Source organism: Amphibalanus amphitrite, unplaced genomic scaffold (genome assembly GCF_019059575.1).
Source record: "Amphibalanus amphitrite isolate SeventyFive unplaced genomic scaffold, NRLGWU_Aamphi_draft 000441F_arrow, whole genome shotgun sequence".
NCBI classification, from domain to species: domain Eukaryota; kingdom Metazoa; phylum Arthropoda; class Thecostraca; order Balanomorpha; family Balanidae; genus Amphibalanus; species Amphibalanus amphitrite.
The window spans coordinates 401,092-425,074 of NW_024881935.1; the positions used below are offsets into that span (position 1 = coordinate 401,092).

Below are 23,983 nucleotides of genomic sequence, written 5' to 3' on the forward strand. Positions count from 1 at the left end.
ACACTTCCCGATGGACCAGATATGTCACGAGCCAAGCACGCACCGCTCAGCTCCTCAGCTCGGCGAAGCCATGCTTGCCACTCATCAACCAAAGCGGGTGGAATTGCCTCATCCCAGCCACAGGATGCAGCACAAAGTTTCTGCAGAATCAGCTTCGCTGACAGGGAAATGGGAGCCCAGAATCCAATGGGATCGAAAACACTGCTGACAGTGGACAGGATCCCGCGTCTCGTCACCGGGCTCTTCCTGTCTTGAAAGCAAAAACGGAACGTGTCATCCTCCATGCACCATTCCACGCCCAACGCACGATTACAGCCAAGTTCGTCTCTGTCCAGATTCAAATCCCTGACGCCCTTTCCTCTCTCTCCTTCGGGAATGCTCCTTAGGAAATCTGCACTGTTAGATACAAACTTCCTCATGCTGAACGCGCCCGTTTGGCACAGCCGTTTCAGATCATCTGCGAGACTGACCGCTTTCTCAACAGAGTCGACTGCCACAAGCGCGTCATCAACGTACATGTTTCGCAGCAGCACATCAGCGGCCTCGGGAAACTGCTGCTTTCCCCCCTCGGCGCACAGTTGCACAGCCAAGGATGCAACGCTGCTGCTAGAGACCGCACCGAATACGTGTGAACGCATTCTCCACACTTCAATCTCGCCTGCATCAATGTCATCGTTCTTGAACCACAAGAACCGAAGTAAGTCTGAATCCCTGGCAGGGACATGTACCCTGTGATACATCGCCTGTATGTCGCAAGCGAAAGCCACACCACCTTCACGAAAGCGAGAAACAACCGCTGTCAGCGGCTGACCCAGGTGGGGACCGCCTTGGAGAATGTCATTTAGACAAACCCCTGCTGACCGAGCAGCGCAATCGAACACCACCCTGAGTTTCGCTGGGCTTTCTACCGCATGGTGCGGAAGGTACCAAACGTCACGTGACCTTGGGGCAAGCTCGCTGGACGGAACCTTCTCTGCATAGCCGTCATCTCTCAGCGAGTTGATCACAGACGCGTACGACTGAAACATGCTCGGGTCCCGTTTAAACTTCCTTCTGAGCGAACCGAGTCGCTTCTCGGCAACTGGGAAGCTGTCAGGAATGCTACCCAGGTCTGACCTTGGAAGAGCGATTTCGAAGTGACCGTCCTCGTCCTTGCGGACGGTACCTTTCACCCTGTCCAACCACTCCTTGTCCTCGACAGACATGCCTTCACGATTGTCAGATACATCACGGAACTCCTCAGAGTAAAGTTTCTCAAACATCAAACGGATGTCCTCCTCGTCATCTCTGCAATCACTTTTTCGCAGAAAGTTAACCAGATGCGGTCTGCCGTCTAGGCCGTGACAGGAGAGTCCCACTACGTACCAACCCAAATCAACTCTGACACCATGTGGTCCTTCCTGTCCTGCTGACGGAGACACAACCTCTCTCACCATCAGAAGGTCAGCAACATTTCCACCAATCAGCAGCCCGACGGGCACGTTCAAATCCAGAATTTCTACACCATTCAGATGCTCCCATCTCGTCGCCTGTTCTACACTGCACCTGTCACTGGACGTGACTGGTATGTTGGCCAGTGAGAATAAGGGCGGTAGACAACGGTACTGATCGCCAACGAGAGGCGCGACCTCTACGCCTTCAACGAGGCCGGAGTCCAACTCCTGCCTTGAATCCGTCACCGTATCTATGCGAATCGTCGTCGGCCGTTTCTCTACCCCCAATCGAGTTATGGTTTGATCAGTAATGAAGGAGGTAGAACTGCCTTGGTCCAGGAAGGCATTCGTTACAATCTCCTTGCCCGTGCTCGACCTTAGCCGAACCGGGACTATCGGCATGTAAGTACGTACATCATCAGTGACATCCACGCGTGCACTGACCATGGATGCTCCACCTCCACCGAGCGATTGAACCGTACGGGTACCCACAGGACCCCCACCGGCACCAGCACCATCCTGCACCGGCTGACTCGGGCCCGGCACACCACGAACAGATGTGCGACCTCCCCCCGGTACCGCACGGATCGCCTCGGTAGGTGACTGATTCACCCGGCCGGGCACCTGAGCGCTGCCAGGCGGCACATGGCTCCCACCAGACGGAACCTGAACAGCACGAGATCCTGGGGAAGAACCCGCACCAGGTGGCGCCGATGAGAACGTCCTGTGCAGCACAGTAGGGTGCCGTGCACCACAGACGCTACACTTCAGCCGCGAGCGACAAAACCTCGCCACGTGTCCCTTTCTCAGGCACCCAAAGCAGAGCCTGTGATCAGACACAACCCCCTTTCTACGGTCCCAGGTCTGCCACATCAGCTGATCACAGTCCCCAATGAAGTGATTGCCATCACAGAACTCGCAGCGCCGGCCCGCTGACGACGGCAGCGGCCGAGCGTTAACAGCACTCACGCGCGCGCGATGAGGATCGACGCGACTCACGCCGCCAGACGCCCGCGGTCCAGACCGCAGCGACCCGAAGACCGCATTACTCTTTACCCTGACCTCAGCTGCCAGAAAATCCACCAGGTCCCTAAGTTCCACCATCCGGCCCTCTGGTCCGTCCATCACCCTGTCGACCTCCCTGAGCCACCGATCCTGCAAGTACCCAGGCAACTTTCGTACAACATCCCTCAGGGTTCGCGGGTGGTCCAGCTCCCCCTTTGGGAGGCCAGCCATGGCATGCTGGATCTCTGTCAGTAACAGCACCAGCCTGTCCAGCCCTTCAACATCCCCTTCAGCTACCTTGGGCCAGTCTCTGAGCTTATCCGAGAAGGTCTCTATGAGCAGATGCCGATTACCGTATCGCACCTCCAGCAAACGCCGGGCCTCAGCATAGCCCTGGTCGCCGAGATAGAGGCAGCTGCGCACGATCTCCCTGGGCTTCCCTTGGGTATATTGCTCGAGATAATATAATAACTCCGATTGATCCCCGGTCCTGGCCGCTACACGGGACTCAAAGGCCTGAATGAAAAGTCGATATTCTGAGATCTCACCACGGAAGGGAGTCAAAGCTGCAGGAGGCAGCAGTGACCGCTGCACCTGCTCTGTCAGTGCAGTAGAGATGTCACTATGCCCCGTTCGAATCCTAACATCCTCAGTGACATCATGTCCCATGGCAGCAAGTTTCTGTTCTAGAACTAACTGCTCTCGCCTAGCCTTTATCTTTCTTTGCATCTGTGCTATACGGGCCTCCTCCTCATCTAGCATACTTCTCTCTTTCAAAAATCTCAATTGACCCTGCAGCACAGCACGCTCCTCTGGAGCACTAACTCCCTCACTTACTGCTACCTTACTACTCTCCCGCTCCTCCTCCATTGCCGCCCACAACCTATCAACTAACTCTACTTTCTTGCCCGATGTATCTAGTCCACGCTCTTCTAGCAAGCGCTGCAGCTCAGAGGCCCTATAATTACTTATATCATCTCGAGAAGCCATATCAGATAATACCAAGACCTACCTACCTGCAGATGATAGCCTATGTCACCACCAATAACTCTCTGCAAGACTTAAGCTAAACAGATGCCTGACATACATAACAATAACAACCAACCAAAGCAGGATACATCAGAACCCAAAATATCAACAATCTCACACACTTAGCAGCACACACAATGAACCTCAGCTTCCACCATAGCCAACCATGTGTCACACCTCCCAATCCCAATACCCCAAGCTGTCTGCATCACACCAAACTGTAGCTACTGGCACCAGATGTCACTGCGATTCTTACTGCCCAGCAAACACTGCTAGGACCATCAAACTAGAAGGCATCACAAGGCACCAGGTGATGACACCTCCAATCTCCCTGACCGAATGTGGGCCCCAGTACCTCATGTATGCAGACGCCAGATGAAACCTCACTGGACGAGTCAGTCTGACGAACTCCGCAGCAGCTCCTCGTCAAGCAGGAGTGCAGGGAGAGAAGAGTCCGATGAAACTGTAGCCGCCGTCTGCTCCGCTCCGCCAAAAAGGCCAGATGATTACCACGCTGTATTGTAACAGCGCATGTGCATGAGCACGGTTTCTGCCAAAGACACACAAACAAATATAACACATACCACAGTTGAACATAGGCGTGAGGGACAGAAACATAGCTATACGAGGTGCTATCTCACATTATTACACTTAAGTCAAATCTCGTACTTATGCCCACACACTTACGCCAAAACAATAATCATATCCTCACCATCGGAGTGACTCTCGGCAGGATGTAGACGGCAGCCAAAGTGAGCACAGTGCTCGAGCGCCACCAAAACCAGGCGCCAAAGTACGTGGCCGGGCGCGCCACACCAAACAGGCGCTGTCGAGGCGTCGGGCGCCACACCAGGCAGGCGCCACCAGCGCGCCGAACGCCTCACCAACGGCGCCACCAGTACGTCGAGCGCCGCACCAACCGGCGCCACCAACAGAAGCAGGCGCCACGGATGATTCGCACCAAAAACCGGGCGCAACAGGGCACGCCGCGCCACACGTCCAACTCAACGCAGAAACCGAAAAGACAGGTATACCAAATCGCCACATATAATAATGAGGGTCACGACACATAATATGCCGAGATATCTTAAGCCAATGACGACAATCAAAAAACAAACGCCAACCGAAAGTTCAATACGGCCATCACTATACTGCGCTAATACTGACACACATACACATGTACTGCCACTAGCCGGCGGTGCCATCTATTGCCGAGCTACGCAAGCAGGAGGGCCACGGGGGGCGCTACTGTCGACCTAACCGCGCACCGAGCAGCTGAGTCGAGCAGACGTACGAGCAGCGCCTACACAACCGAAACATACCAAGTCACACACACACACGCACACACACTGAGTCAGACGACCTTACTTCAGTTTAAAGACAGCGTCCGGCTCCGCATCTGTCGCTTCAGGGCTCGTTGGAAGCGTTTCCCTCTGAGGGAAACGGTCTCAGGTGGCAGCTGGTTGTGAAGCCTCGGGGCTCTCGCACAGAAACGCCGTTTCCCCGCCTCGGTTCTTGACCGTGGTACATGGAGATGACTGTCCTGCCTGGTCGTGCGCTCACGTACGTCCGAGTTCGAGCGGAGGACGGCCGCGAGGGAGACCGGCTCGCCACTCGAGAGCAGTTTCTGCGTGAGGCAGAGCGTACTGTACTCAGCGAGTTGCTGAGCCCCCAGCCAGCCCAGGTTCTCCAGCAGGTCACTCGCATGGTCAAATTTTCTCCGGCCGAAAATAACTTTTGCTGCAAAGTTAAGGATTTTTTGGATTCTAGCTGTGTTCTTTTTTGAGCCGTTGCCATAAACTGATATGCAATAGCGAACCTGCGAGAGAACCAGGGCTGTCACAAGAGAGACGAATATGCCCCGGGGCACGACGTGTCGTACCTGTGAGAGACCGATGAGGGTCCCAGTGCAGCGGCGGCTGACGGCACCCACGTGACAGTCCCAGGACATGTTTGAGTCGAAAGTCACACCCAGATTTTTCACCTCGTTACAAGGCACGAGATTTGTGTCACGGAAGGCGACTGTGAAATTTGGTAGTTTGCGCAAATTTTGACGGTTTCCAAGAGCAATGAGTTGAGTTTTGTTCGCGTTGACCTTGAGGGCGTTCGCGCAGAACCAGTTATCCAAAGATGCGAGAGAATTTTCCATTCGAGAGATGAGCGCCGAAAGTTCGCTCTTTTTGCCTGAGACCATCACCTGGGTGTCGTCAGCGTACTGCAGAACCTTGGCATCGTTTGCATGGAGTGACAGGTCGTTTGAGAACACCGTAAACAGCAATGGCCCCAGGGCAGAGCCCTGGAACACGCCCATAGAGTTGGGGAGCGGGGGCGAGACACGCTGGGCGCCGGCGCAGTCACGCAGAGTCACGCTCTGAGTGTGACCGCTCAGATAGGCCGCAAACCATGCAGTGTCGATGCCGTACAAGTGCAGTTTGCTGAGTAGTATATCATGGTCAATGACATCGAAACACTTGCTTAAATCTATTAGGCACAGAAGAGAGATCTCCCCGCTGTCGGCGGCACTAAGGATGTCGTCGGTGACTGTCACCAGCGCGGTTTCCGTCGAATGGTGTGGACGGAAACCGTGCTGGTTGGGAGAGAGGAGGTGGTTTGAGGATAGGTAGTGGTAAAGTTGGTGCTGAACCACCTTTTCCACCACCTTTGAGATGACTGGAATGATTGAGATTGGTCGGAAATTGGATGGGTCGGAAGGGTCACCGGACTTGTGGATAGGGTGGATAAGGGAGTGTTTCCAGGAAGCAGGATAGTCAGACTGGGTCAGGCAGGAGTTGATGATGTGAAGGAGTACGGCGCCGACAGCGGGGAAACTGGCCTTCAGCACCCTGATACAGATATCATCAGCACCGCGGGCGGTCGAGTTGCGCATGCTGAGCAGCGTGCTGGTCAAAGTGTCAATATCGATAGGTGATACAGTAAAACCACACGCCCCCACACGCGGTAAACGGCACGCGACGGATCGAGCAGCACCCCGGTCCCGGTCCGCCACCTCGGCGGCCACTCGCGGTCCGACAGAGACGAAGAAGTGGTTCAGCTCCTCGCTGGGTAGCTGAGGTAGCACCGGTGTGCCAGAGCGCTTGCCAGCCACAACCCCCCGCACGCTCCGCCAGGCGGCCCGCGGCCCGCGCTCCCTGATACCCTCCTCGATACTCTGTCGGGTATCACGGCGGATGGCAGCTCGCACGGCACGGTTAAGCTGGCGGTACTCGGGCGCGCTCCGTCCACCCGCGCGCAGGGCGGCGCGGCGGCGACACATCAGGTCTCGTGTAGCAGCCGAGATGGGAGGGGCAGTCGGGTTACGGACCCGAACCGACCGCATCGGCGCGTGCTTGTCGAGTACGGGCATAAAAATCGACAAAAAGACATTCCACTTCTCAGACACGGTCGGTAAACAATCGGTCGGAGCAATATGAGATTCTGTAAACACGAATTGAACGTAGATCAGTGAGCGGACCTCGTTCTATTTTCGCTTCGTTTGTCTTTGATCCAACTCTTATCAAGAGCTTTGGTTCGTTTTTTTTTTTTTGCAAAACAAGATTTGAATGTTGGTACGATGGCCTCGGATGAAGACCTAACATCGACATTGACGTCTGCTGGAATTAAGGAAAAACAACTTATCGGACAAGTTGCACAAAATTGCCTAACATTGAAAAAAAAAAAACAATAGAAAAGTTACGCAACGCGTGTGTAGTGTTGTTCTTCAGATGTCGTGACCAGACTTTGTTTCGGCTTATCGTAATGGAGAATGGTACAGCTACAGCCGAGAGGTCAGCCTGCGTAGCGTCCGATACGCCGCTACAAATCTACTGAGGCTCTGCCGAGGCGCTATCCGCCGGATATTGAGTCTTCAATCACACAGTCGGTACCATCGGATATACGCCCAACACGGATGTCAGGATCAAGACTATACGGAGGAGCTGGCCTTAGCTCCGGCTCTCCACGTCTCTAATAAAGAGATAGTGACCTCCAGCAGAGCTTACGGGATTCAGTGCCGGCGCAATACTTACATATGCTCGCAGAGAGCACAGAAGGGAAATTATATCGCCGAGAAACAGATACTGAACGTCGGCCGTAAATGCTCGAAAGCAAGGTATAGTTACCTTTTCAACTTGGCGGCGTTGCCCACGACCATGCTCTCCATGTTTCTGTTGCCGTTCGTTTTTATCTTGAAAAATGAGCAACCAAAACGAAAAAAAATAAAGGTGATTGACGTCCACCGGTTTGCTTACCTTCAGCGAGAGCCTAAGCACCAACCCACTAAGCCCAGTGGTTCACTGTTAACTGATGATGCTCGCGAGTGCGGCCGCCCAGTCTCGACAGCCCGGCTGGGGCGAGAGGTCACGTGACCAGCGCCCCGGGCGACGGGCCACGCAGCGGCTCAGCACGCAGCGACCCCGCGCCTCAGAGCCAGAGTCCAATCAGGACAGTTTGGTCACTGATCAAAGTCAAAACTAACAAAAATTTTACCAAATCACCAATAACAAAGCCTATAATTCGAACGCTTTTACACTAAATAAAAACATTTTATCTTCTAAACAAGATAAAAAGCTAACAAAAAAAATGACCACAGTTGGCTGATTTTGTATCGATGACATTATTCATTTAAACATCCATACCGATCTATGATACCTATCCTACTTTTCTGTGTCCATCTGAATAAGGAGCTTTAACTACTATGGACTGTTTGAAGCACACGATGTTAAACTTATAAACCGTGTATTGAGAACACATTTCATAATAGTTTAGAACATAATACAAAAGGTAAATGTGTCTTATCGCCAGTCTGCTGGAAGCCGTTTCAATTTTACACATGCTTAACGTCTAAAATATAGCCTAACTTGATGCCGTATGCACGATAGTGTGTCCTCGTCCGTTGTACGCTAAGACCGAGCCTAATGTGGCCCAGAAGACAACAGTATGGAACCGATTAATAGTAAACGTGTGCCAAGATATAAGACAACCATTATTTGGATCATTCTGGTTCCCATGTAGGGGAGAGTGGGGCAAAGCGGCCACCCTAACGTTTCTAACGATGCCGACGCTTTATTTTAAAACTTAGAAAGATTCTTTCTATACCAATGTGATCCCTATTAAATTGTCTTTTATTCCAACTGCGTTTCATTTCCAAAGGCGTTCACATATGGGAGATATTGACAAAACTTTAAACCTATAGCATATTGGCCACTTTGCCCCATCCCTAAGGCAAAGCGGCCACTGGCGACTTCTCAAGTCCCGATATGAGAAACAGAATAGTTCGCTCATGCACGACTAGGGTATTTGATGATGACAAGGTTTAAGGGAAGATGGATGTTTACTTTGTTATCTTCCCACCTATTGCTAAAAAAAGAAAGAATTTTTTTGGAAAAACATTTAATTGCATAATTTGGTAACTCATGTAACCGAAAAGTGGCCAAGATGAATAGATGACGACACATTTGAATATAAATAATGCTTTTATCCAGATGGAAACAACTTATGACCAATTGGGGGCTGGCCACTCTGCCCCGGCCGCTTTGCCCCGCGCATACCGTCCGAGACAAAAATATTCCAGCTCAGCTATTAGTGGGGTAAAAAGCATTAAAATTGGTAGAAGGCATGTACGATAACCACGCAATGCATGGACAAAAACGCTTATAAAAATTCCAAACGGTTATGGAATAAAATAACATTTAAAAATTGTAAACATAATTGGTAACCTGGCAAGAAATGCTTTTCCGTGTTTCACAGAACAATGGCGATGGGCCTGAAACCCCGGTCTGGCTCATTCGAACGACCGCAAAGAGAAGTATAATTGAAAATCATAAATTGGAACTGACGCCAGCTGTGGAGGGCTAAAACGATGGGTGGCCGCTTTGCCCCGGGTGGCCGCTTTGCCCCACTCTCCCCTATTCGGAACTTGCGTAACGCCAAGCCAAGAAAACTGAATTATGGATGCTAAGATTTCGTCCAATACGGCACTCAATTTGTATATATGATTTGCTGTTTTTTTACGATAGTAATAGGATAGCGAAATGCACTATGATACAATAGTAGGTAGAGATCTCATATTTAAAAAAAGATGTTAACATGATTTTATATATGATACCTACCTATTTTCATCCCGAATTCCTATTTTAACTTTCCATATTACAGAGACGGTAAATGTAGTTTCAAATGCATATTGCGAGCTACCTTGACCTTAGCTCTTGTTACATTAATCTCTTAGCCTATACCTACTATACAGCACAAGGTGGAACAGATAGACCATGGTATAAAGCATAAATCATGTAGTTCTTGTTTTTCTGGGCATATTCCAATTGCAGTTTTGACCTGAAACGTTAGCCTAGTCATACCTGAAGCTTATAAGCATTTATATTTTGTTATCCAGCATCATGCATAGCAGATGGGTAAGCATGGTTACATATAAAAGTCGGGCAAACGCCAACTGTACATACACAGGCAGCTCTCATCACCACGCGCGTCGGTAAATACGAAAATGCGGGATGCCGGCGCACGACTAAGCGATTTTCATACTGCCAATCACACTCGGCTGTTTTTTACAGCTCAGAGCGACCACTGTATACCAGTCACTTGGGTCTGTGCGAGAGGTGGTCGCTCTGAGCTGTAAAAAACGATTCCCGGATGAAAAGTCAAAACGTTAAAAGTAAACGGATAAAAAGTCAAAGGACATTAAGTCAACAGACAGAAAGTCAACATCGCAAGAAGTCAAAGGACAAAATGTCAAATGAACAAAAAGTCAACCTGCCAAAAAGTCAACACGCCAGAAGTCAACAAGCTAAAAGTCAACACGCAAGAAGTCAAAAGACATAATGTCAAAGAGACAAAAAGCCGACATGTCAAAAAGTCAACGCGCTAAAAGTCAACACGCTAAAAGTCAACACGCATAAAGTCAACACGCAAAATGTCAACGCGCAAAAAGTCAACACGCAAAAAGTCAAGACGCTAAAAGTCAACACGCCTAAAAGTCAACACGCCTAAAAGTCAACACGCTTAAAGTCAACACGCGAAAGGTCAACATGCTTAAAGTCAACACGCTAAAAGTCAACATGCTTAAAAGTCAACATGCTTAAAAGTCAACACGCTAAAAGTCAACACACAAAAAGTCAACAAGCAAATAGTTAATAGGTGCGCGAAAAGTTGATGCGCAAAATGTAGTCAACAGCAAAAAGTAGTCTTTAACAGCAGTCGTTAACTAAGTCGGTACAAGTACGCCGCAGCCCGCGTCTTCGGTCGGCGACTGACCTGCGCCAGGCCACCTGATCCCCGGCCGCCGCCCGCTGGGCGCCGGCTGCACCGCATAGCGCGTCTCAGCGCGTCCCCGTGCGTGCCCCAACACTACCGATAAGAACGCTCCTACCTATTTTTACTTTGCTTTAAAAAGTATATTGGGAATGTGAACTTATCTATATAAAGTTGGCGTACTGTGCCTGCTGGTGGCGGGGGGGGGGGGCAGTTCCGATAAGGAGACGTAGGGCGGAGGCGAAGATGAAGAAGAGGGACAGTAACTGGTGGCCACAATGCGCTATACTTGTCACCTCTCTTTGGACGTCACAGCTCCGAGGCCCTAAAAAAATTGTGTTTTTAGCAATCGCATCTCGATAACTTAACCCGCGCCCCACTGGGGGGGGGGGGCTATTCATAGCCCTCCTCCCGTTTTTCTGCAATAACTTCCAAACCACTTGACGTATCGACGCCAAACTTTCAGTACCTTCGGCTGCATCAATTTGACACCTTGTTTCAAAAATTGAATTTCGTAGCTACCATAGGTCGACCGGAAATGACGTCAGTGACGTCATGTTCGGCCGATTTCGACGCAAAACATTGAACCACGGCAATCGCTTTCAAGAGCTCAGTTTTTAAGCTAGATCCATTTCTTTGCATGAAAGGACTTAGAATTGACTGCGCTATCAAACTGCTATCTCGGATTTTCAAAATTTTGAAAATTTCGAAATCTTTTTATAATAATATTCGAAATTTATATTTTTATATTTTTCAAAAAGTTTTTGAGTTTTCAAAAAAAAAACGGAATATATGTGACAGAATGCATACTTATGACTAACTCTAGCAAGTTTTTGCTAAATATCTTCAAATATGGCCAAGTTATACACATTATTGCAAAACATTCACTATTATTAATTTTTCAAATCAATTTTTCAGTACGTATTTGACATCGTACACCGATATAAATATGTAGCACCATCGTGTTCCTGAGCCCAAACTGCATCCAATAGACACCTTTTTTGTTGAAAAATTTAAACTTCAAAATTTGACCTTTTTTGACCTGAAAGTGACCTGACCTAAGCTAAATTCGACTCAAAATGACCTCGAATGAAACAGACGACATCAGATTCGAAATCTATGGCCTAAATGGACCATAAAACATGTGTCACGTGACCGAAGCATGATATAATATTTCCGTGACCTGTGATGACCTGACCCTGACCTGAAAATCAAAGTACAAGTTTGGTACCCTCAAGGTATCTAGAGCATCTGTTCACGAGTGTGTAAACCAAAAATGAGCCTGATCTGACTTGTAAGACGGCGGCCAGAGCCCAAAATGTGAATAAGTCAAAATGCTAATAATTTTTATTTTTGACCTGACCTGTGACGTCATCGGTGACCTCGAGGTCAATGAAATTAGGTTTCGCTCGCCAGTTTTTTCGGGGCTATCAGACGCCGTTTGAATTTTGACGATCGGCCCAGTAGTTTCGGAGTTAGGAGGGGGGCTACGGAGAGCCCCCCCCCCCCCCCAGTAGGGCGTATTATACGCAGACTCCAGTGGGGCGCGGGTTGACCTATACATTTCGATGAAAATTGGTCACCTTAATTGTATGCAGTCCGTACTTTTCGATGAAAATTGGTCACCTTAATTGTATGCAGTCCGTGAATATTAACAGGTTGTTGTCTGTTGATGCTGATATGAGCGTTCCTTTCAAGGCAGGACAATCCGACAATCACACAATTGCCTCTCGCTCCAACTTCCACCTATCTAAAAGAAACGACGCGCTTTACTATTGTACCAATTGTACCATACAATACGCTTGAACTATAATAAAAGTGTGAAATCGCTAATAGAACCCGTGACGGAATCAATTGATGAGAAACGTCTCCCTACACAATATAGGAAATTTGAACAAGCGAACCTTTCGTATCGATAACATTCCGGGTTACTATATTTGTTGAAATAATTCCGGTAAACTGCGCCTGGGACAGCCAGTTGTCTCGAAGGATCATGTAACGCTGCCTCATGACAATCTTACGATGCGAGCGAGCTCCCACCTAGCACGTAAGTGTCAACGGATGTGTGTCAGATTTCAGCCAAGCATGCCCGTGTGACCAGCTGAGTCGCGGTTGCGGGTCATGGGAATCCCCATCAGTCGCGCAATGGAGGCAGTCTTGCTTCAATGTCCAATGATGCAGGTTATATGGTGCAGCATCCTGCTTAATTGTGTACAGCTGTTTGTAAATGTTATCTCATGTATGTAATGACTGATGATCCCGGTGTCATTGACTTTGTCTCTTTGACATGTCCTTTTGAGTTTTTGGATTTTGGCTTTTTTTCCTTTGGATTTTTCGTAATTTGACTTTATGTCCTGTTGACTTTTCGTCTTTTGACCTTTGTCCTCTTCACTTTTTGTCCTTTTGACTTTTTGTCCCTTTGATTTTTTGTCCTTTTGACTTTTTGGACTTTGTTGACTATATGTCTTTTTGACTTTTTGACCTTCTGACTTTTTATTTTGACTTCATACCCGGTTGACTTGTTGTTTTTGACTTTTTGTCCTTTTGACTTTCTGTCCTTTTGGTTTTTTGGATTTTGACTTTATGTCCTGTTCACTTTTTGTCTTTCGACTTTTGTCCTTTTTACTTTTTGGCAATTTGACTTTTTGCCGTTTTTACTTTTTGTCTTTTGACCTTATGTCCATTTGACTTTTTGTCTTTTGACTTCTATACTAGTTGACTTTTTGTTCATTGACTTTTTGGCAATTTCACTTTTTATCTTTTGACGTTTTATCCTTTTTGACCTTTTGCCTTTTGACTTTCCTCTTTGTTGACCTTTTACCTGTTGACTTTTAAGATTTTTGACTTCTTGCTTTTGACGTAATGTCTGTTGATTAATCATCCTTTTACCTTTTATCATTTGACTTTTTGTCCGGAACCCGTGCGAGAGCGCAGGCTGACAACGCGACCACACCACACTCGGCACCATACAAATGAGCGGTATTTACAAGGCTGAGTCATTCACGATGCAGTACATTCGCTCCTAGCTCACTCGCCCCACAGGATTTTCACTCCCTGTTCACCCGGAATACGGAGTTTCTGCCCCACAGCACGAGCACTCTCAGTTCCCCTGCCATTCAGGGTGCTCGCTCTCTTCTCCAGGGTTCTCAGTTCTCAATCTCAGTTCGCCGCCCTTCAGGGTGTTCGCTCTATTCTCCAGGGTTCTCATTTTCACTCTCATTTCGCCTTCCCTTCAGGGCGCTCGCTCTCTGCCGACGCTTTATCGCTGGTCAGTATTTCACCGATCGGTAGTTAGTTCCGGCTCATGCAGGAGGGGGCCCTCTGGACCCCCTCGGTCGTCTGGCCCTGGTTCCTCCAGCGGGGAACGCTCCGGACATCCTCGGTCAGCGGGCGGTCACCTCCAGACTGACTGGTGAAGCAGCAGCGAGCTGGCGGCCGCCACAACGCGCCACTTTTGCCACACACTCAGTGCGCCGCCCTCGTCTGCGGAGACAAAGGGGTGGTGACAATGGCGAGCCAGAGAGTCTGAGCTGGTGACAGGCTGTTCCAGGAGTTACTGCACAAACGCGGGTACATATCAATCATGTGCGATTATCAACAAAATTGCCAATAGTTTCTTATGCTTACTTGGCCGTCATCGGTTATTCTATCGATCTAATTTGGCTTTGATTTATCTCTGCTTCATAACTAACCAGCGGGACTAACTGAGCTTTAGCGATCGTTGATGCGCTCATCAAGAAAATTAATCTGTCAATGCGGCGAAGAGTATCGTTCGTCACCACTCGCGCATCTATATACCGCCAATTATCGCCGAGTGGTGCGATAAAAGGCGCTTGCTTGAAACGTTCATTTCAGTAAATAATGTGCGTAACAGTTAAAAAGAAAACGGTACTCATAACTTATAGCGATAAATATTAAAGGTAGTTTTGGGCTGGCCATGACTGGGCTATTTCTCCTTGCACTGTCATTAATTTCATCCATGGGTTGGTAATGCCTGTAGTTTGGTTTCCTTATAAGCTCAGCCAAATTATATTATCCTTGTCCAAGCCGAGTTTATCGCAGTTCCTCAAGTTCATGATATGTTCGGGTTAAAGTAGTGTAGTCACGATATTAAGCCCGATGGTATTTTCATCCTAAAGCCCAGCGCAATCCCATGCGTCGACGTTAATCGCAAACCATGGCGACATTCCACACATGAACGCTCTGCGCTAAGTGCATCAGAGTAGCGCTCAACTCCTAATGACCTCAGTTCTGGTCTGTCGTGCGGGCGGCACTGGTCGGCCGGCCGTCTCCAGCACACCGGCACCCCACTGGGCCCATCTGCCGCGGCGCCGTCCTCAATGGACCCTCCCAGGCATCACCGGCCCGGCGGGGGTCGGTCCATTTGGCCGCACTGCTCCCTCCGAGATTGCACCGCGTGCCTTGGGCAGCCGCTCCATGAACAGCGGAGGCAAGCTGCCGCTCTGAGGCGCTGAAAAACTGCCGCTCTGAGCCGGGAGATGCTGCCGCTGCCCGCTCTGAGCCGCCAAGATACTGCCGCTCTGAGCCAGGAGATATTGCTACTCTGAGCTAGGAGATGCTGCCGCCCCGAGCCGGGAGATACTGCCGCTCTAACCCGGGAAACACTGCCGTTCTGAGTCAGGAGATGCTGCCGCTTTGAGCCAGGTGGTCCTGCCGCTCTGAGCCGGGAGATACTGCCGCTCTGAGCCGCTGAAACACTGCAGTTCTGAGCCGCTGAAATACTGCCGCTCTGAGCCGCTAAGATACCGCCGCCCTGAGCCAGGAGATGCTGACGCTCTGAGCCAGGAGGTACTACCGCTCTGAGCCGGAAGATACTGCCGTTCTGAGCCGCTGAGATAATTCATGCTGTTCTCCGCCATGAGGCATCTACTGCCTGTTTTGCGCCCGCTGAGATACTGCCGCTTTGAGCCGTTGAGATACTACTGCCCTGAGCCACTGCACGCCTCTCAGTGGTTCTGATGTCGGTACGTGCATGTCCGGCCTAATGCACTCGGGACACATTGCGCCTCAAGGTGACGCGTGCCCAGTATGCTGTAGTGTTAGTCAGCGCTCTGGGTAAGATTAGTAAGGATCTCCCGTGTGGGATATGAACTGTTACCCGAAGGCTGCGCGCAGAGGGCGACTTACTGCGGAGATGTCTACCGGTGACACGTGCCGGTCGAGCCTCCACGTGCTCGTGCACGTGCCGCTCGTGGCTCCTCCAGTATATGTTTTCCAGCGAGGCAGTGCACTGAAACAAATATACGGCTGCTGTTAGCGGGACCAGTGAGTAGCATTGTTCTGTACGCACTTTCGCAGATTGGTTGGGAAACTACCTTTCTCATATTACGCAAGCAGAACAATCGAGCGGTCGATTTTTCGGGGTGAGTACCTTGATTTTGAGTCTGCCTGTGGCGGCCAGGTGCCGGTCGAGCAGCGTCAGCCGCAGCTGTTTGGTGACCACCACCACACCACCGGGACCGACCGACCGCGGGAACTCTGTCACCAGGCCCGGGTGCGCCTGCGGGTCAAATAGGCAGGGTTAGTGCGGAGTTGGGGTCAGCGAGGGGTGATACAGGGTCAGTGGAGGGTGAAACGAGATGCTAGTGTTCACATCACAGTGGGGTAACTCAGAGTGGCTTAAAATTACATCAAATAATTTGGTGATGCAGGGCCAGGGTAGATTGATGCTGTGTAATTACTGATCATGAGTCAGAGTGGGGCGCGTATGGGGAATTCAGTGCTATGTATAGGGTGTGACGGCGAGCGTCGGCCGCGTGACCCATTCTGACCGCACGGGTCCTGGCCACGGCGTTTTATGCGATTCCTGGAAACCGTCGTCTTCCGTCACCGCCGGAGGCCGTCATTGATCATTTGTCGAGGACTATAAAGTCGACACGGACCACAAACGAGCCGTCGTTTCCGCCGTGACCTGTCGGGCCCGGGGATGTCATAAATCATGACATGGTAATGAGTCGGTTCAGAAGTCAAACGAGTGCCCAAATCAGATCCGCGGCAGGGCGCGAGCAGAGTCTATCGCACCAGAGGTTCTCTGGTGATATTTTGTCACGGCGAGGGGAAGATTTACGAAAAATGAAGACGGCTGAAATCTGTCATGTTTTTTTTTCACTGCACTTCGCATATGGCATGACTAAAATGATCTATGAAAAATGTGCGGTATCAGACAAACGGCTCAAACCTTTTTTTTTCAAAACGATCAAACCGTAGGTACATTGAGCCCAAACTACTAAGTCATCGTTTAATAGCCATGATTGGGCAGCATAAATCAAGCATTTAGTTTCTTTGAACCGCCATGCATCAATAACCCTGGACTGTTGTTCTGGCAAAAGCGAAACCTCGCAGCAACTCGATCTAATCACCAAAGTTGCGCTAATATCACTGAGGAGCTGTTCCAATTAGTCTTTGTTAGGCGGCGTCTTGCCAGCAAGATGGCCCGACAACCTCAAAACAATGCCCCGTTCTGATGTGATGTGTAATAACACGTCAAGTGCGAGGCTAACTTCAGCCAACGGCCTTTCGGTGGCATCAGCTATGTACTTTTCGGAGATGGTGTAAAGGCTGCGATTTATAGCAGAACGATTCCGGTCACCAGTCGATCTGAAGTCCTTTATTTTATTTTATTTATTTATTCAGGCCTCCCTCCAACGGGCTCTTGTATCTCCCAATTATAGGAGGGCTCCATCTCCTCCCGGCCACTGTACCCCACCCCCCCCCCCAGGCTACGGCTGAAGTGGGAGTCTACGCCACACTTGGTGACGCAGCCGGGGACGACGCCCGCGTTCCCGCGGAAAGGGCGGAACCGGGAATCGAACCCGAATCCGGCACCGCCCGCACCGCGGGTCGACGCCTTAACCGACTGCGCCACCAGGGCCATCACCAGTCGACCTGAAGTCCTTTAGCAGCTATTTCTGGGGCCAGGCGATGGCAACATTGTATTTTATTCGCTATATAGGAACATAACTGACTGGAAGTAATGGTAACAATCACAAGCACCAATTTAAAGTCTTGCGGTGGAATATGTTAAAACGCCAAGAGGTCATGTCACTTAAACCGCGTTTTACATGTAAGACAGATCTTCATTTTGTTGTAATCTTGTTCAATTAGTAACAGTAGGTATGTGCTTGGTCAACGAATGCCGCATCAAATGCATTTCTCAATAAAGCTTGTGAATACTTGACAATAGAATAGAGCCTAAGAAAGCAGTGTAAGTATAAGAACCTGCAAGGCTTTTTTAACGTTCAGAGAAATAGAGCAGTTCTGTTCATCTTTCCCGGTCCAACGCATGGCCATTGGACAGATTTCAGAGAGCCCATGTTTAACGGCCATTAGTTTCCATTAGACCATAACCGTTTTATGGCCGGGCCCAGGGGAGTGGTCCGGTTGGGACTATCATCGGTGGACGACGGCTCACGTGGCTGGCCGGTGGAGGAGACCACCGGGCGGGCAGAGTCGGCCGAGAGCTGCCGAGGAACGAGCGAGGGCCCGGACAAAGCGAGGGCTCCCCGGACCGAGGCGGCAGCAATGCGCAGTGTTATGGCGCCCTTCGTCACGGGGCGACCACAGAAAATAATCACAGGGTTTGGTCTGTTCGCATCGAATTGGTGTCGATTCCAAAGGCAATTGTCAGGACTCCGATGGTTGGGCAGTGAATAATTAAGAAATCTCCTGCATTCATTGACAAGTGATAAGTGACTGTCTTGCCGGGGAGGTGTCCCCCAACTCTTCCCGGGGCCGGGATGACACTAACTTGACAGCATCGTCCCGGTCTGGCCGGATGGGTCCAAAAATAATCGTCATGCTATCATTTTATCACTGCCCTGCTCTTATTAAAGGGACTATCCCACCTTCTAATATGTTGTTAAAACCAGTTAAATTGTGCCCGACTTTATAGATCGGATGACCAGGAACACGGTTCTGGTATTTATTTTTCATTAAACATCTTAGGCGTCCCATATTCCAAACACAAACTTTCAAATATGTGACGTCACAGCCCAAAATTACCTCCTTCCCCAGGCCACATTACTGTCATAAAGCTGATTCTTTTTACTCTGTAGGCACCACAACAAAGTTCAGACCAAGTTTTAACTTAAGCGATTTTTCAACGAACAAACCCATTTCAATCAGAATGACTAAACGAGGTGACGTCACACTAACGGTCGCTCCATGTTGAAGATAGGGCCTTGCACAAGGCCCATTTTCAAATGAAGGGAACGAATTTCTTCAACACCAAGAGGCCGCGGGGGTTGCAACCTAGATAGATAGTGGTTTCTGAACCTCGCCGCAAACTTGGCTATCTCAACTCAAACCCCATGTTAAAGGTGGGATAGTCCCTTTAACATGGTGAATGTGTAATCAATAAACTTAAAAAATGTAATAAAAAAGGATTAGTGACTATCAACTGCGTCCACTCTGAGACCTGTGAATAAGGGACGGCCCAGCTTGGGAGGCAAGCGGCGAGAAATACGATAAGAAACGACGGTCAAGGTTCAAAAGGCCAACTGTCCGAGTGCGATATCCGAATACAAATTCGTCAATCTGGGACTCGTAGATGGTGGTCACTCTCCTTGAAACTTCGGGATGGCTAAGCTACGACTAATTGACATTGTCAGGACTTGACGATTTCTGGGAGATCCACTAAGGTCTAACTGGGCTAAATCTTAGGAGCCAAGCACAAGTATGTGAAGTTTCTGACACCACCCATAATTTTTGTTTGGAAGATCGCAGACTTACCTTGCCGCAGGAGACATATACCAAGCTGTATGAAGTGGTGTGACGTTCATACTTTCCGGAACTTAGGTAGTAGACCTATCAACAAACAAATATAAGATAAGCGTGACGTCACTGACCCGCTCTCCCTCGATGTACCAGGTGAGCTGCGGCGGCGGTACGGTGCCCGGGGAGGTGCAGTTGAGCTGGATCACGTCCCCAATCCGGTACCGCTCCTGGCCGCCGCTGATGATCGGACCATGCGTCGGCAGATCTGGCCGCGGAGGAACACCAGTCAACACAGGCTCGGTGACGGTGAATTATGGCGCCGCCTATGCCTGTATGGCCAGCAAGCGGGATTTATGGCGCTGCATATCACTGGGAATCGGGTAGGAGGCGCAGTAGTCGGGCTATTTGCCCGATATGGGGGAAATTGGCTGCAAGGCATCGCCTTCGAAGGCGATCGCGAGGAAATAACAGCATTCAGGCATACACAACACATCGCCGGAGCGTCGGTCGGATCCTGGGCTTTTGGTCTCTCTCAGCTATCTGCCGCAAGCGTTAACATGCCTGCCAAGTTCCCAAATCATATCTGCATAACTTTTAACAAGTTCTCATCAGGAATTATGGAAATTAATACACCAACTATGGGCGATTTCGCGAAGGCGTATCGGCAAAGTTGGCCCGCTTTGTGGCCGGTTGATGCGACGATCAGGCTCGGTTCGGTCCTCTGCCGGCGGCGGCGACCGGCACGGCGCTCACTCCCAAGTTGGTTCATCTGAAAACGGCGCCGGGCGCCGGCCGTCTCCACTGTCCGACGGGGGGCAGGAGGGGGGGCAGTAGTAACGATACGGACGACGGAGACGGACAAAGGGCGGTCGGTTAGGACGGTGTGCGCCGACCGTATCGGACGGACAGGCCAGTGTCGCGCCGCGCCGCGTTGGACGGCCAGGGCAGTCTGACTCCGAGCCGTGTCGCCTGGTAGGGGAACAGGGCAGTGCGGCGCGTTGGACGGTCAGGGCAGTCTGACTCCGAGCCGTGTCGCCTAGTAAGGGGACGCTGCCACGCTGTCACACAGGGCAGTGCGGCGCCGTGTCGGCCAGTTAGAGCAGCATGGCGCCGTGTCCCCGTGTCGCTCAGTTAGGGCTAAGTGTAGCGCCGCGCCACGTCAGCCGGTCAGGGCACTAGGGCAGCGTCACGTCGCGCTGTGTCGGCTTGCCGTCCCGCGTCCTTCCCGTCTCCGCCAGTCCCCTGGCTCGTCTCCGCGGCGCGCCAGTGCGTCTCGACGGCCGCCTGTGCGCCATTGATCGCCGCGTGGGCCGCGCCGGGTCATGGTCCGCCACGCAGGTGATGGTCGCCCGAATGGCTAATGTAGGAAGATGACCGGGTCTCTCATGATATGAAGGGTTTTATGGTCATCCATGGAGACTGATGGCGGCCTGCGTGTCTGCTTCCATCAGAATATGTGCTTATTATATGCGCTGTAATGTGGAAAATGCATGATACACTGAGGACTCTTGTCAGTTAACCCGCGCACCGACGGGGGTCTGCGCCAACTTCGCACCGACGGGGGGGGGGGGGCGGATGACCGCCCCCCCCCCCTGAGATCTCGAGAACGAAGCAAGATAGCGACAAGCGGTAAACGGCATCGGATACGCACGGCCAAGATCTACAATTTTTACAAAGGTCATTTTCAGGTCAGGTCAAAGATGACGTCACAGGGGTCGAAAAAGTCAAAATGGCGGCGCTAGATATGGAGAGAGTTTTTCTCGAATAACTTTCGAATTAGTCAAGACAGGAACAAACTAAGGGCATCATCGTGATACTCTCGTCAATCCGCATCGAATGATATATGTTGACCTCGAAAGGTCAAGGTCAAAGGTTGACCTCAGGTCACGTGACCTCGAGGTCATCATGTATACCTATCATTCGATGCGTCTTGACGAGCTGAACACAATGAGACCATCCACGCGACTGTATCTTGTTCCTGTACGGAGTTATTGGCCAAAAACCTTTGGTGACCTTTGATGACGTCACATGACCTCACAGCTGCCCAACAGCAAAACAGACCTCAAGTTAGTGAAGGTTGATCGTATATGAAGTCATGTATGGTATATGGGGCCATTCCGACCCGTTTTAGTGGTAAAAACAGGGAGTTGATTTTTTCCCCATTGACTTATAATGGGGAGGTCGCGAAATTGACCTGACCTTAGGTCACCGATATCAAAATTCCGAGATATACAAATTGTAGCTACTAATGACCTTATAATATCCTGCGACTTTCAAAGGCCTCCGACATCTACTGTAGCTCTGGCACGGTGACAAAGTTGCAAAAAAGTGACTTGAGGTTGGGTCATTCAAAGTGACCTGGTGACCTGACCTTAAAAGGTAGGAGGTTCAAACTTGCACACCATGTGTAAAATTGATGAGGTTATAGTCATACCAAATTTCGCGGCGCTACGCGCCGCGGTTTTCCCGCTATTCGCGAAAAACCTCAGGGGGGGGGCGGATATCCGCCCCCCCGTCGGTGCGAGGGTTTTAAGGAACTTGAGGAAATGGTCTTTAGTAAGGCAGTACAAAGAACATTACGCCTGGTTTTGAATGTCACACAATGGCTGGCGTGATGGCCTTTTTATTCTAAATGCAGCCTCCAGTCTGATCTAAAAAAGTATATGTTTACATTTCGAGGAGCTACCAGAAAAGTAAAAATTTCCTACTCTCCTAAGCCGGTTGTATCAGGACAATAAACTGTGCGGTCGAGTGAACGCCTATAACACAGGCCTAGTTCGGACGTGGACAGCCGCTGTCCTCAGCAGGCTAGCCGGAGCGGCTGTAAATTTGGTGTTCAGCCACGCCACTGACCACGTCTGTCCGTATACACCACTCAGAGCGGCCGGCATGGTAATTTCGGCCGTATTTATGGCGAAGGGTGTGACAATTTTCGCCGACAGTAAATTCTGTCAATGTCCCATAGACAAGTTACTGCCTTTGATAATGCGGAAATAACGAGAGCCGTTTTGTTCAAAGTATGGTCTTTGTTGGTGTTTTATTGAAGTGTAAATTTAGAATGCAGTTGTGAGTGCATAAATACTTTCAATAAGTGTATAACTCTTTCTATACTCATTTTACTTCCAACATTGGAGGAACCGCTTACACGACAAAGTAAATAAACGATACAGATGAACAACTTTCAGTTGCTGGCACCATCTCAACAAGTTCAATGCTTCCTTTTACTTTAAAGTTTGATACACGACTCGGCGCATCTATTGACACAGGTAATTACCGCAGCCGTCTGCATTGTATGTAGTTACCGTCGGCAGTGGCGAAGTTACCTTTGTATGCACACTCTCACAAGTCTTCACCACAGATAGCACCGATAAACGCGGCAACAGGATAGCAATCAACGGCGGCAACAGTGACCCCCTCCCCATCTCCCTCTCTGGCACCCACTGACGACCTGCAGCAGCCCGTGCCGCCCGGTACTAACTGACGACCTGTGTCGCCCGGTGCTCACAGACGACCTGCAGCATCCCGTGCCGCCCGGTACTAACTGACGACCTGCAGCAGCCCGTGCCGCCCGGTACTCACTGACGACCTGCAGCATTCCGTGCCGTCCGGTACTAACTGCAGCATCCTTCCCCTCCCGGTACTTACTGAAGACCTGCAGCATCCCGTGCCGCCCGGTACTAACTGCAGCACCCCGTGCGGCCCGGTACTCACTGACGACCTGCAGCATTCCGTGCCGTGTGACCGTGTTGAAGAGCGGCGCCTCCGTGGAGATCTCACACCGGTACACTCCGGACGACTCAGGCCGCATGTGTCGCAGAAGCACGGTGCTGGCGTTACTGGCCGTCACCTGGGCGGAGGGGGTAGACGGAGGGAGGGACAGGTCAGCGGAGAGCAGGAGGAGGGGGCGGGTCAGCGGAGAGCAGGCGGAGGGGGCGGGTCGGAAGGACGGGACAGAGACGGAGGGAGGGACAGGTCAGTAGGGACAAGAGGGAGGCGGAGGGACAGGCCAATGGGGGGGGGGGGGGATTCCACTGGGAGTTCCACTGTTCCAACGTTAATCACAACCAGCGGAATCATTAAGAAGCAAAGTCTTAAGAGCTAAGTCGGTGTGGTATTTTCCCAAAGTTGGTAAAATACCAGACGCTTTGCCAGCTCTGGCAAAGCGTTTGCACTGTCTCTGCGGTGACAGCTTATGACCTGTGGGACGGCTCGCGCCTTTCAGATTTGACGAGCGTTTCGTTGTTGGGCAGCACACGGCCGGGAGAGGTTGAATGGACGTGTCAGCCGGCCGACAGAAGGGGCAATTCCATATGACGGCGCTCTCAGGGCGGCGCTGTTACACGTCCGGCACAATTGGCGCAGCGCCGGCGCCGATGACTGATGGCACAGTTATTGCATTGCCGTGTAGGTGTTATCGATCGTGAACTGCTCAGCCGCTGCCGGGAAGTCGGTACAGCACCGGCGATGCCCCCCTCCCCCCGCCGCTGTTTAATGCAGCAGATCGTGGTGCGGAAGGGATCGCA

General features: G+C 50.6%; 1 protein-coding gene across 1 annotated transcript in view; it reads right to left on the reverse strand.

The window, feature by feature from the left end:
* Positions 1-9,354: 9,354 nt before the first annotated feature.
* Positions 9,355-23,983, reverse strand: part of LOC122391512 — an 83,638-nt gene continuing 69,009 nt past the window's right edge. The window contains exons 3-8 of the mRNA XM_043385519.1: positions 23,172-23,307; positions 19,592-19,725; positions 16,117-16,245; positions 15,873-15,975; positions 13,643-14,207; positions 9,355-10,061 (exon numbers count right to left, since the gene is read on the reverse strand). Coding sequence (XP_043241454.1) covers positions 14,119-14,207; positions 15,873-15,975; positions 16,117-16,245; positions 19,592-19,725; positions 23,172-23,307 — 591 coding nt within the window. The 3' untranslated portion in view covers positions 9,355-10,061; positions 13,643-14,118. The remainder of the gene's footprint in view (positions 10,062-13,642; positions 14,208-15,872; positions 15,976-16,116; positions 16,246-19,591; positions 19,726-23,171; positions 23,308-23,983) is intronic.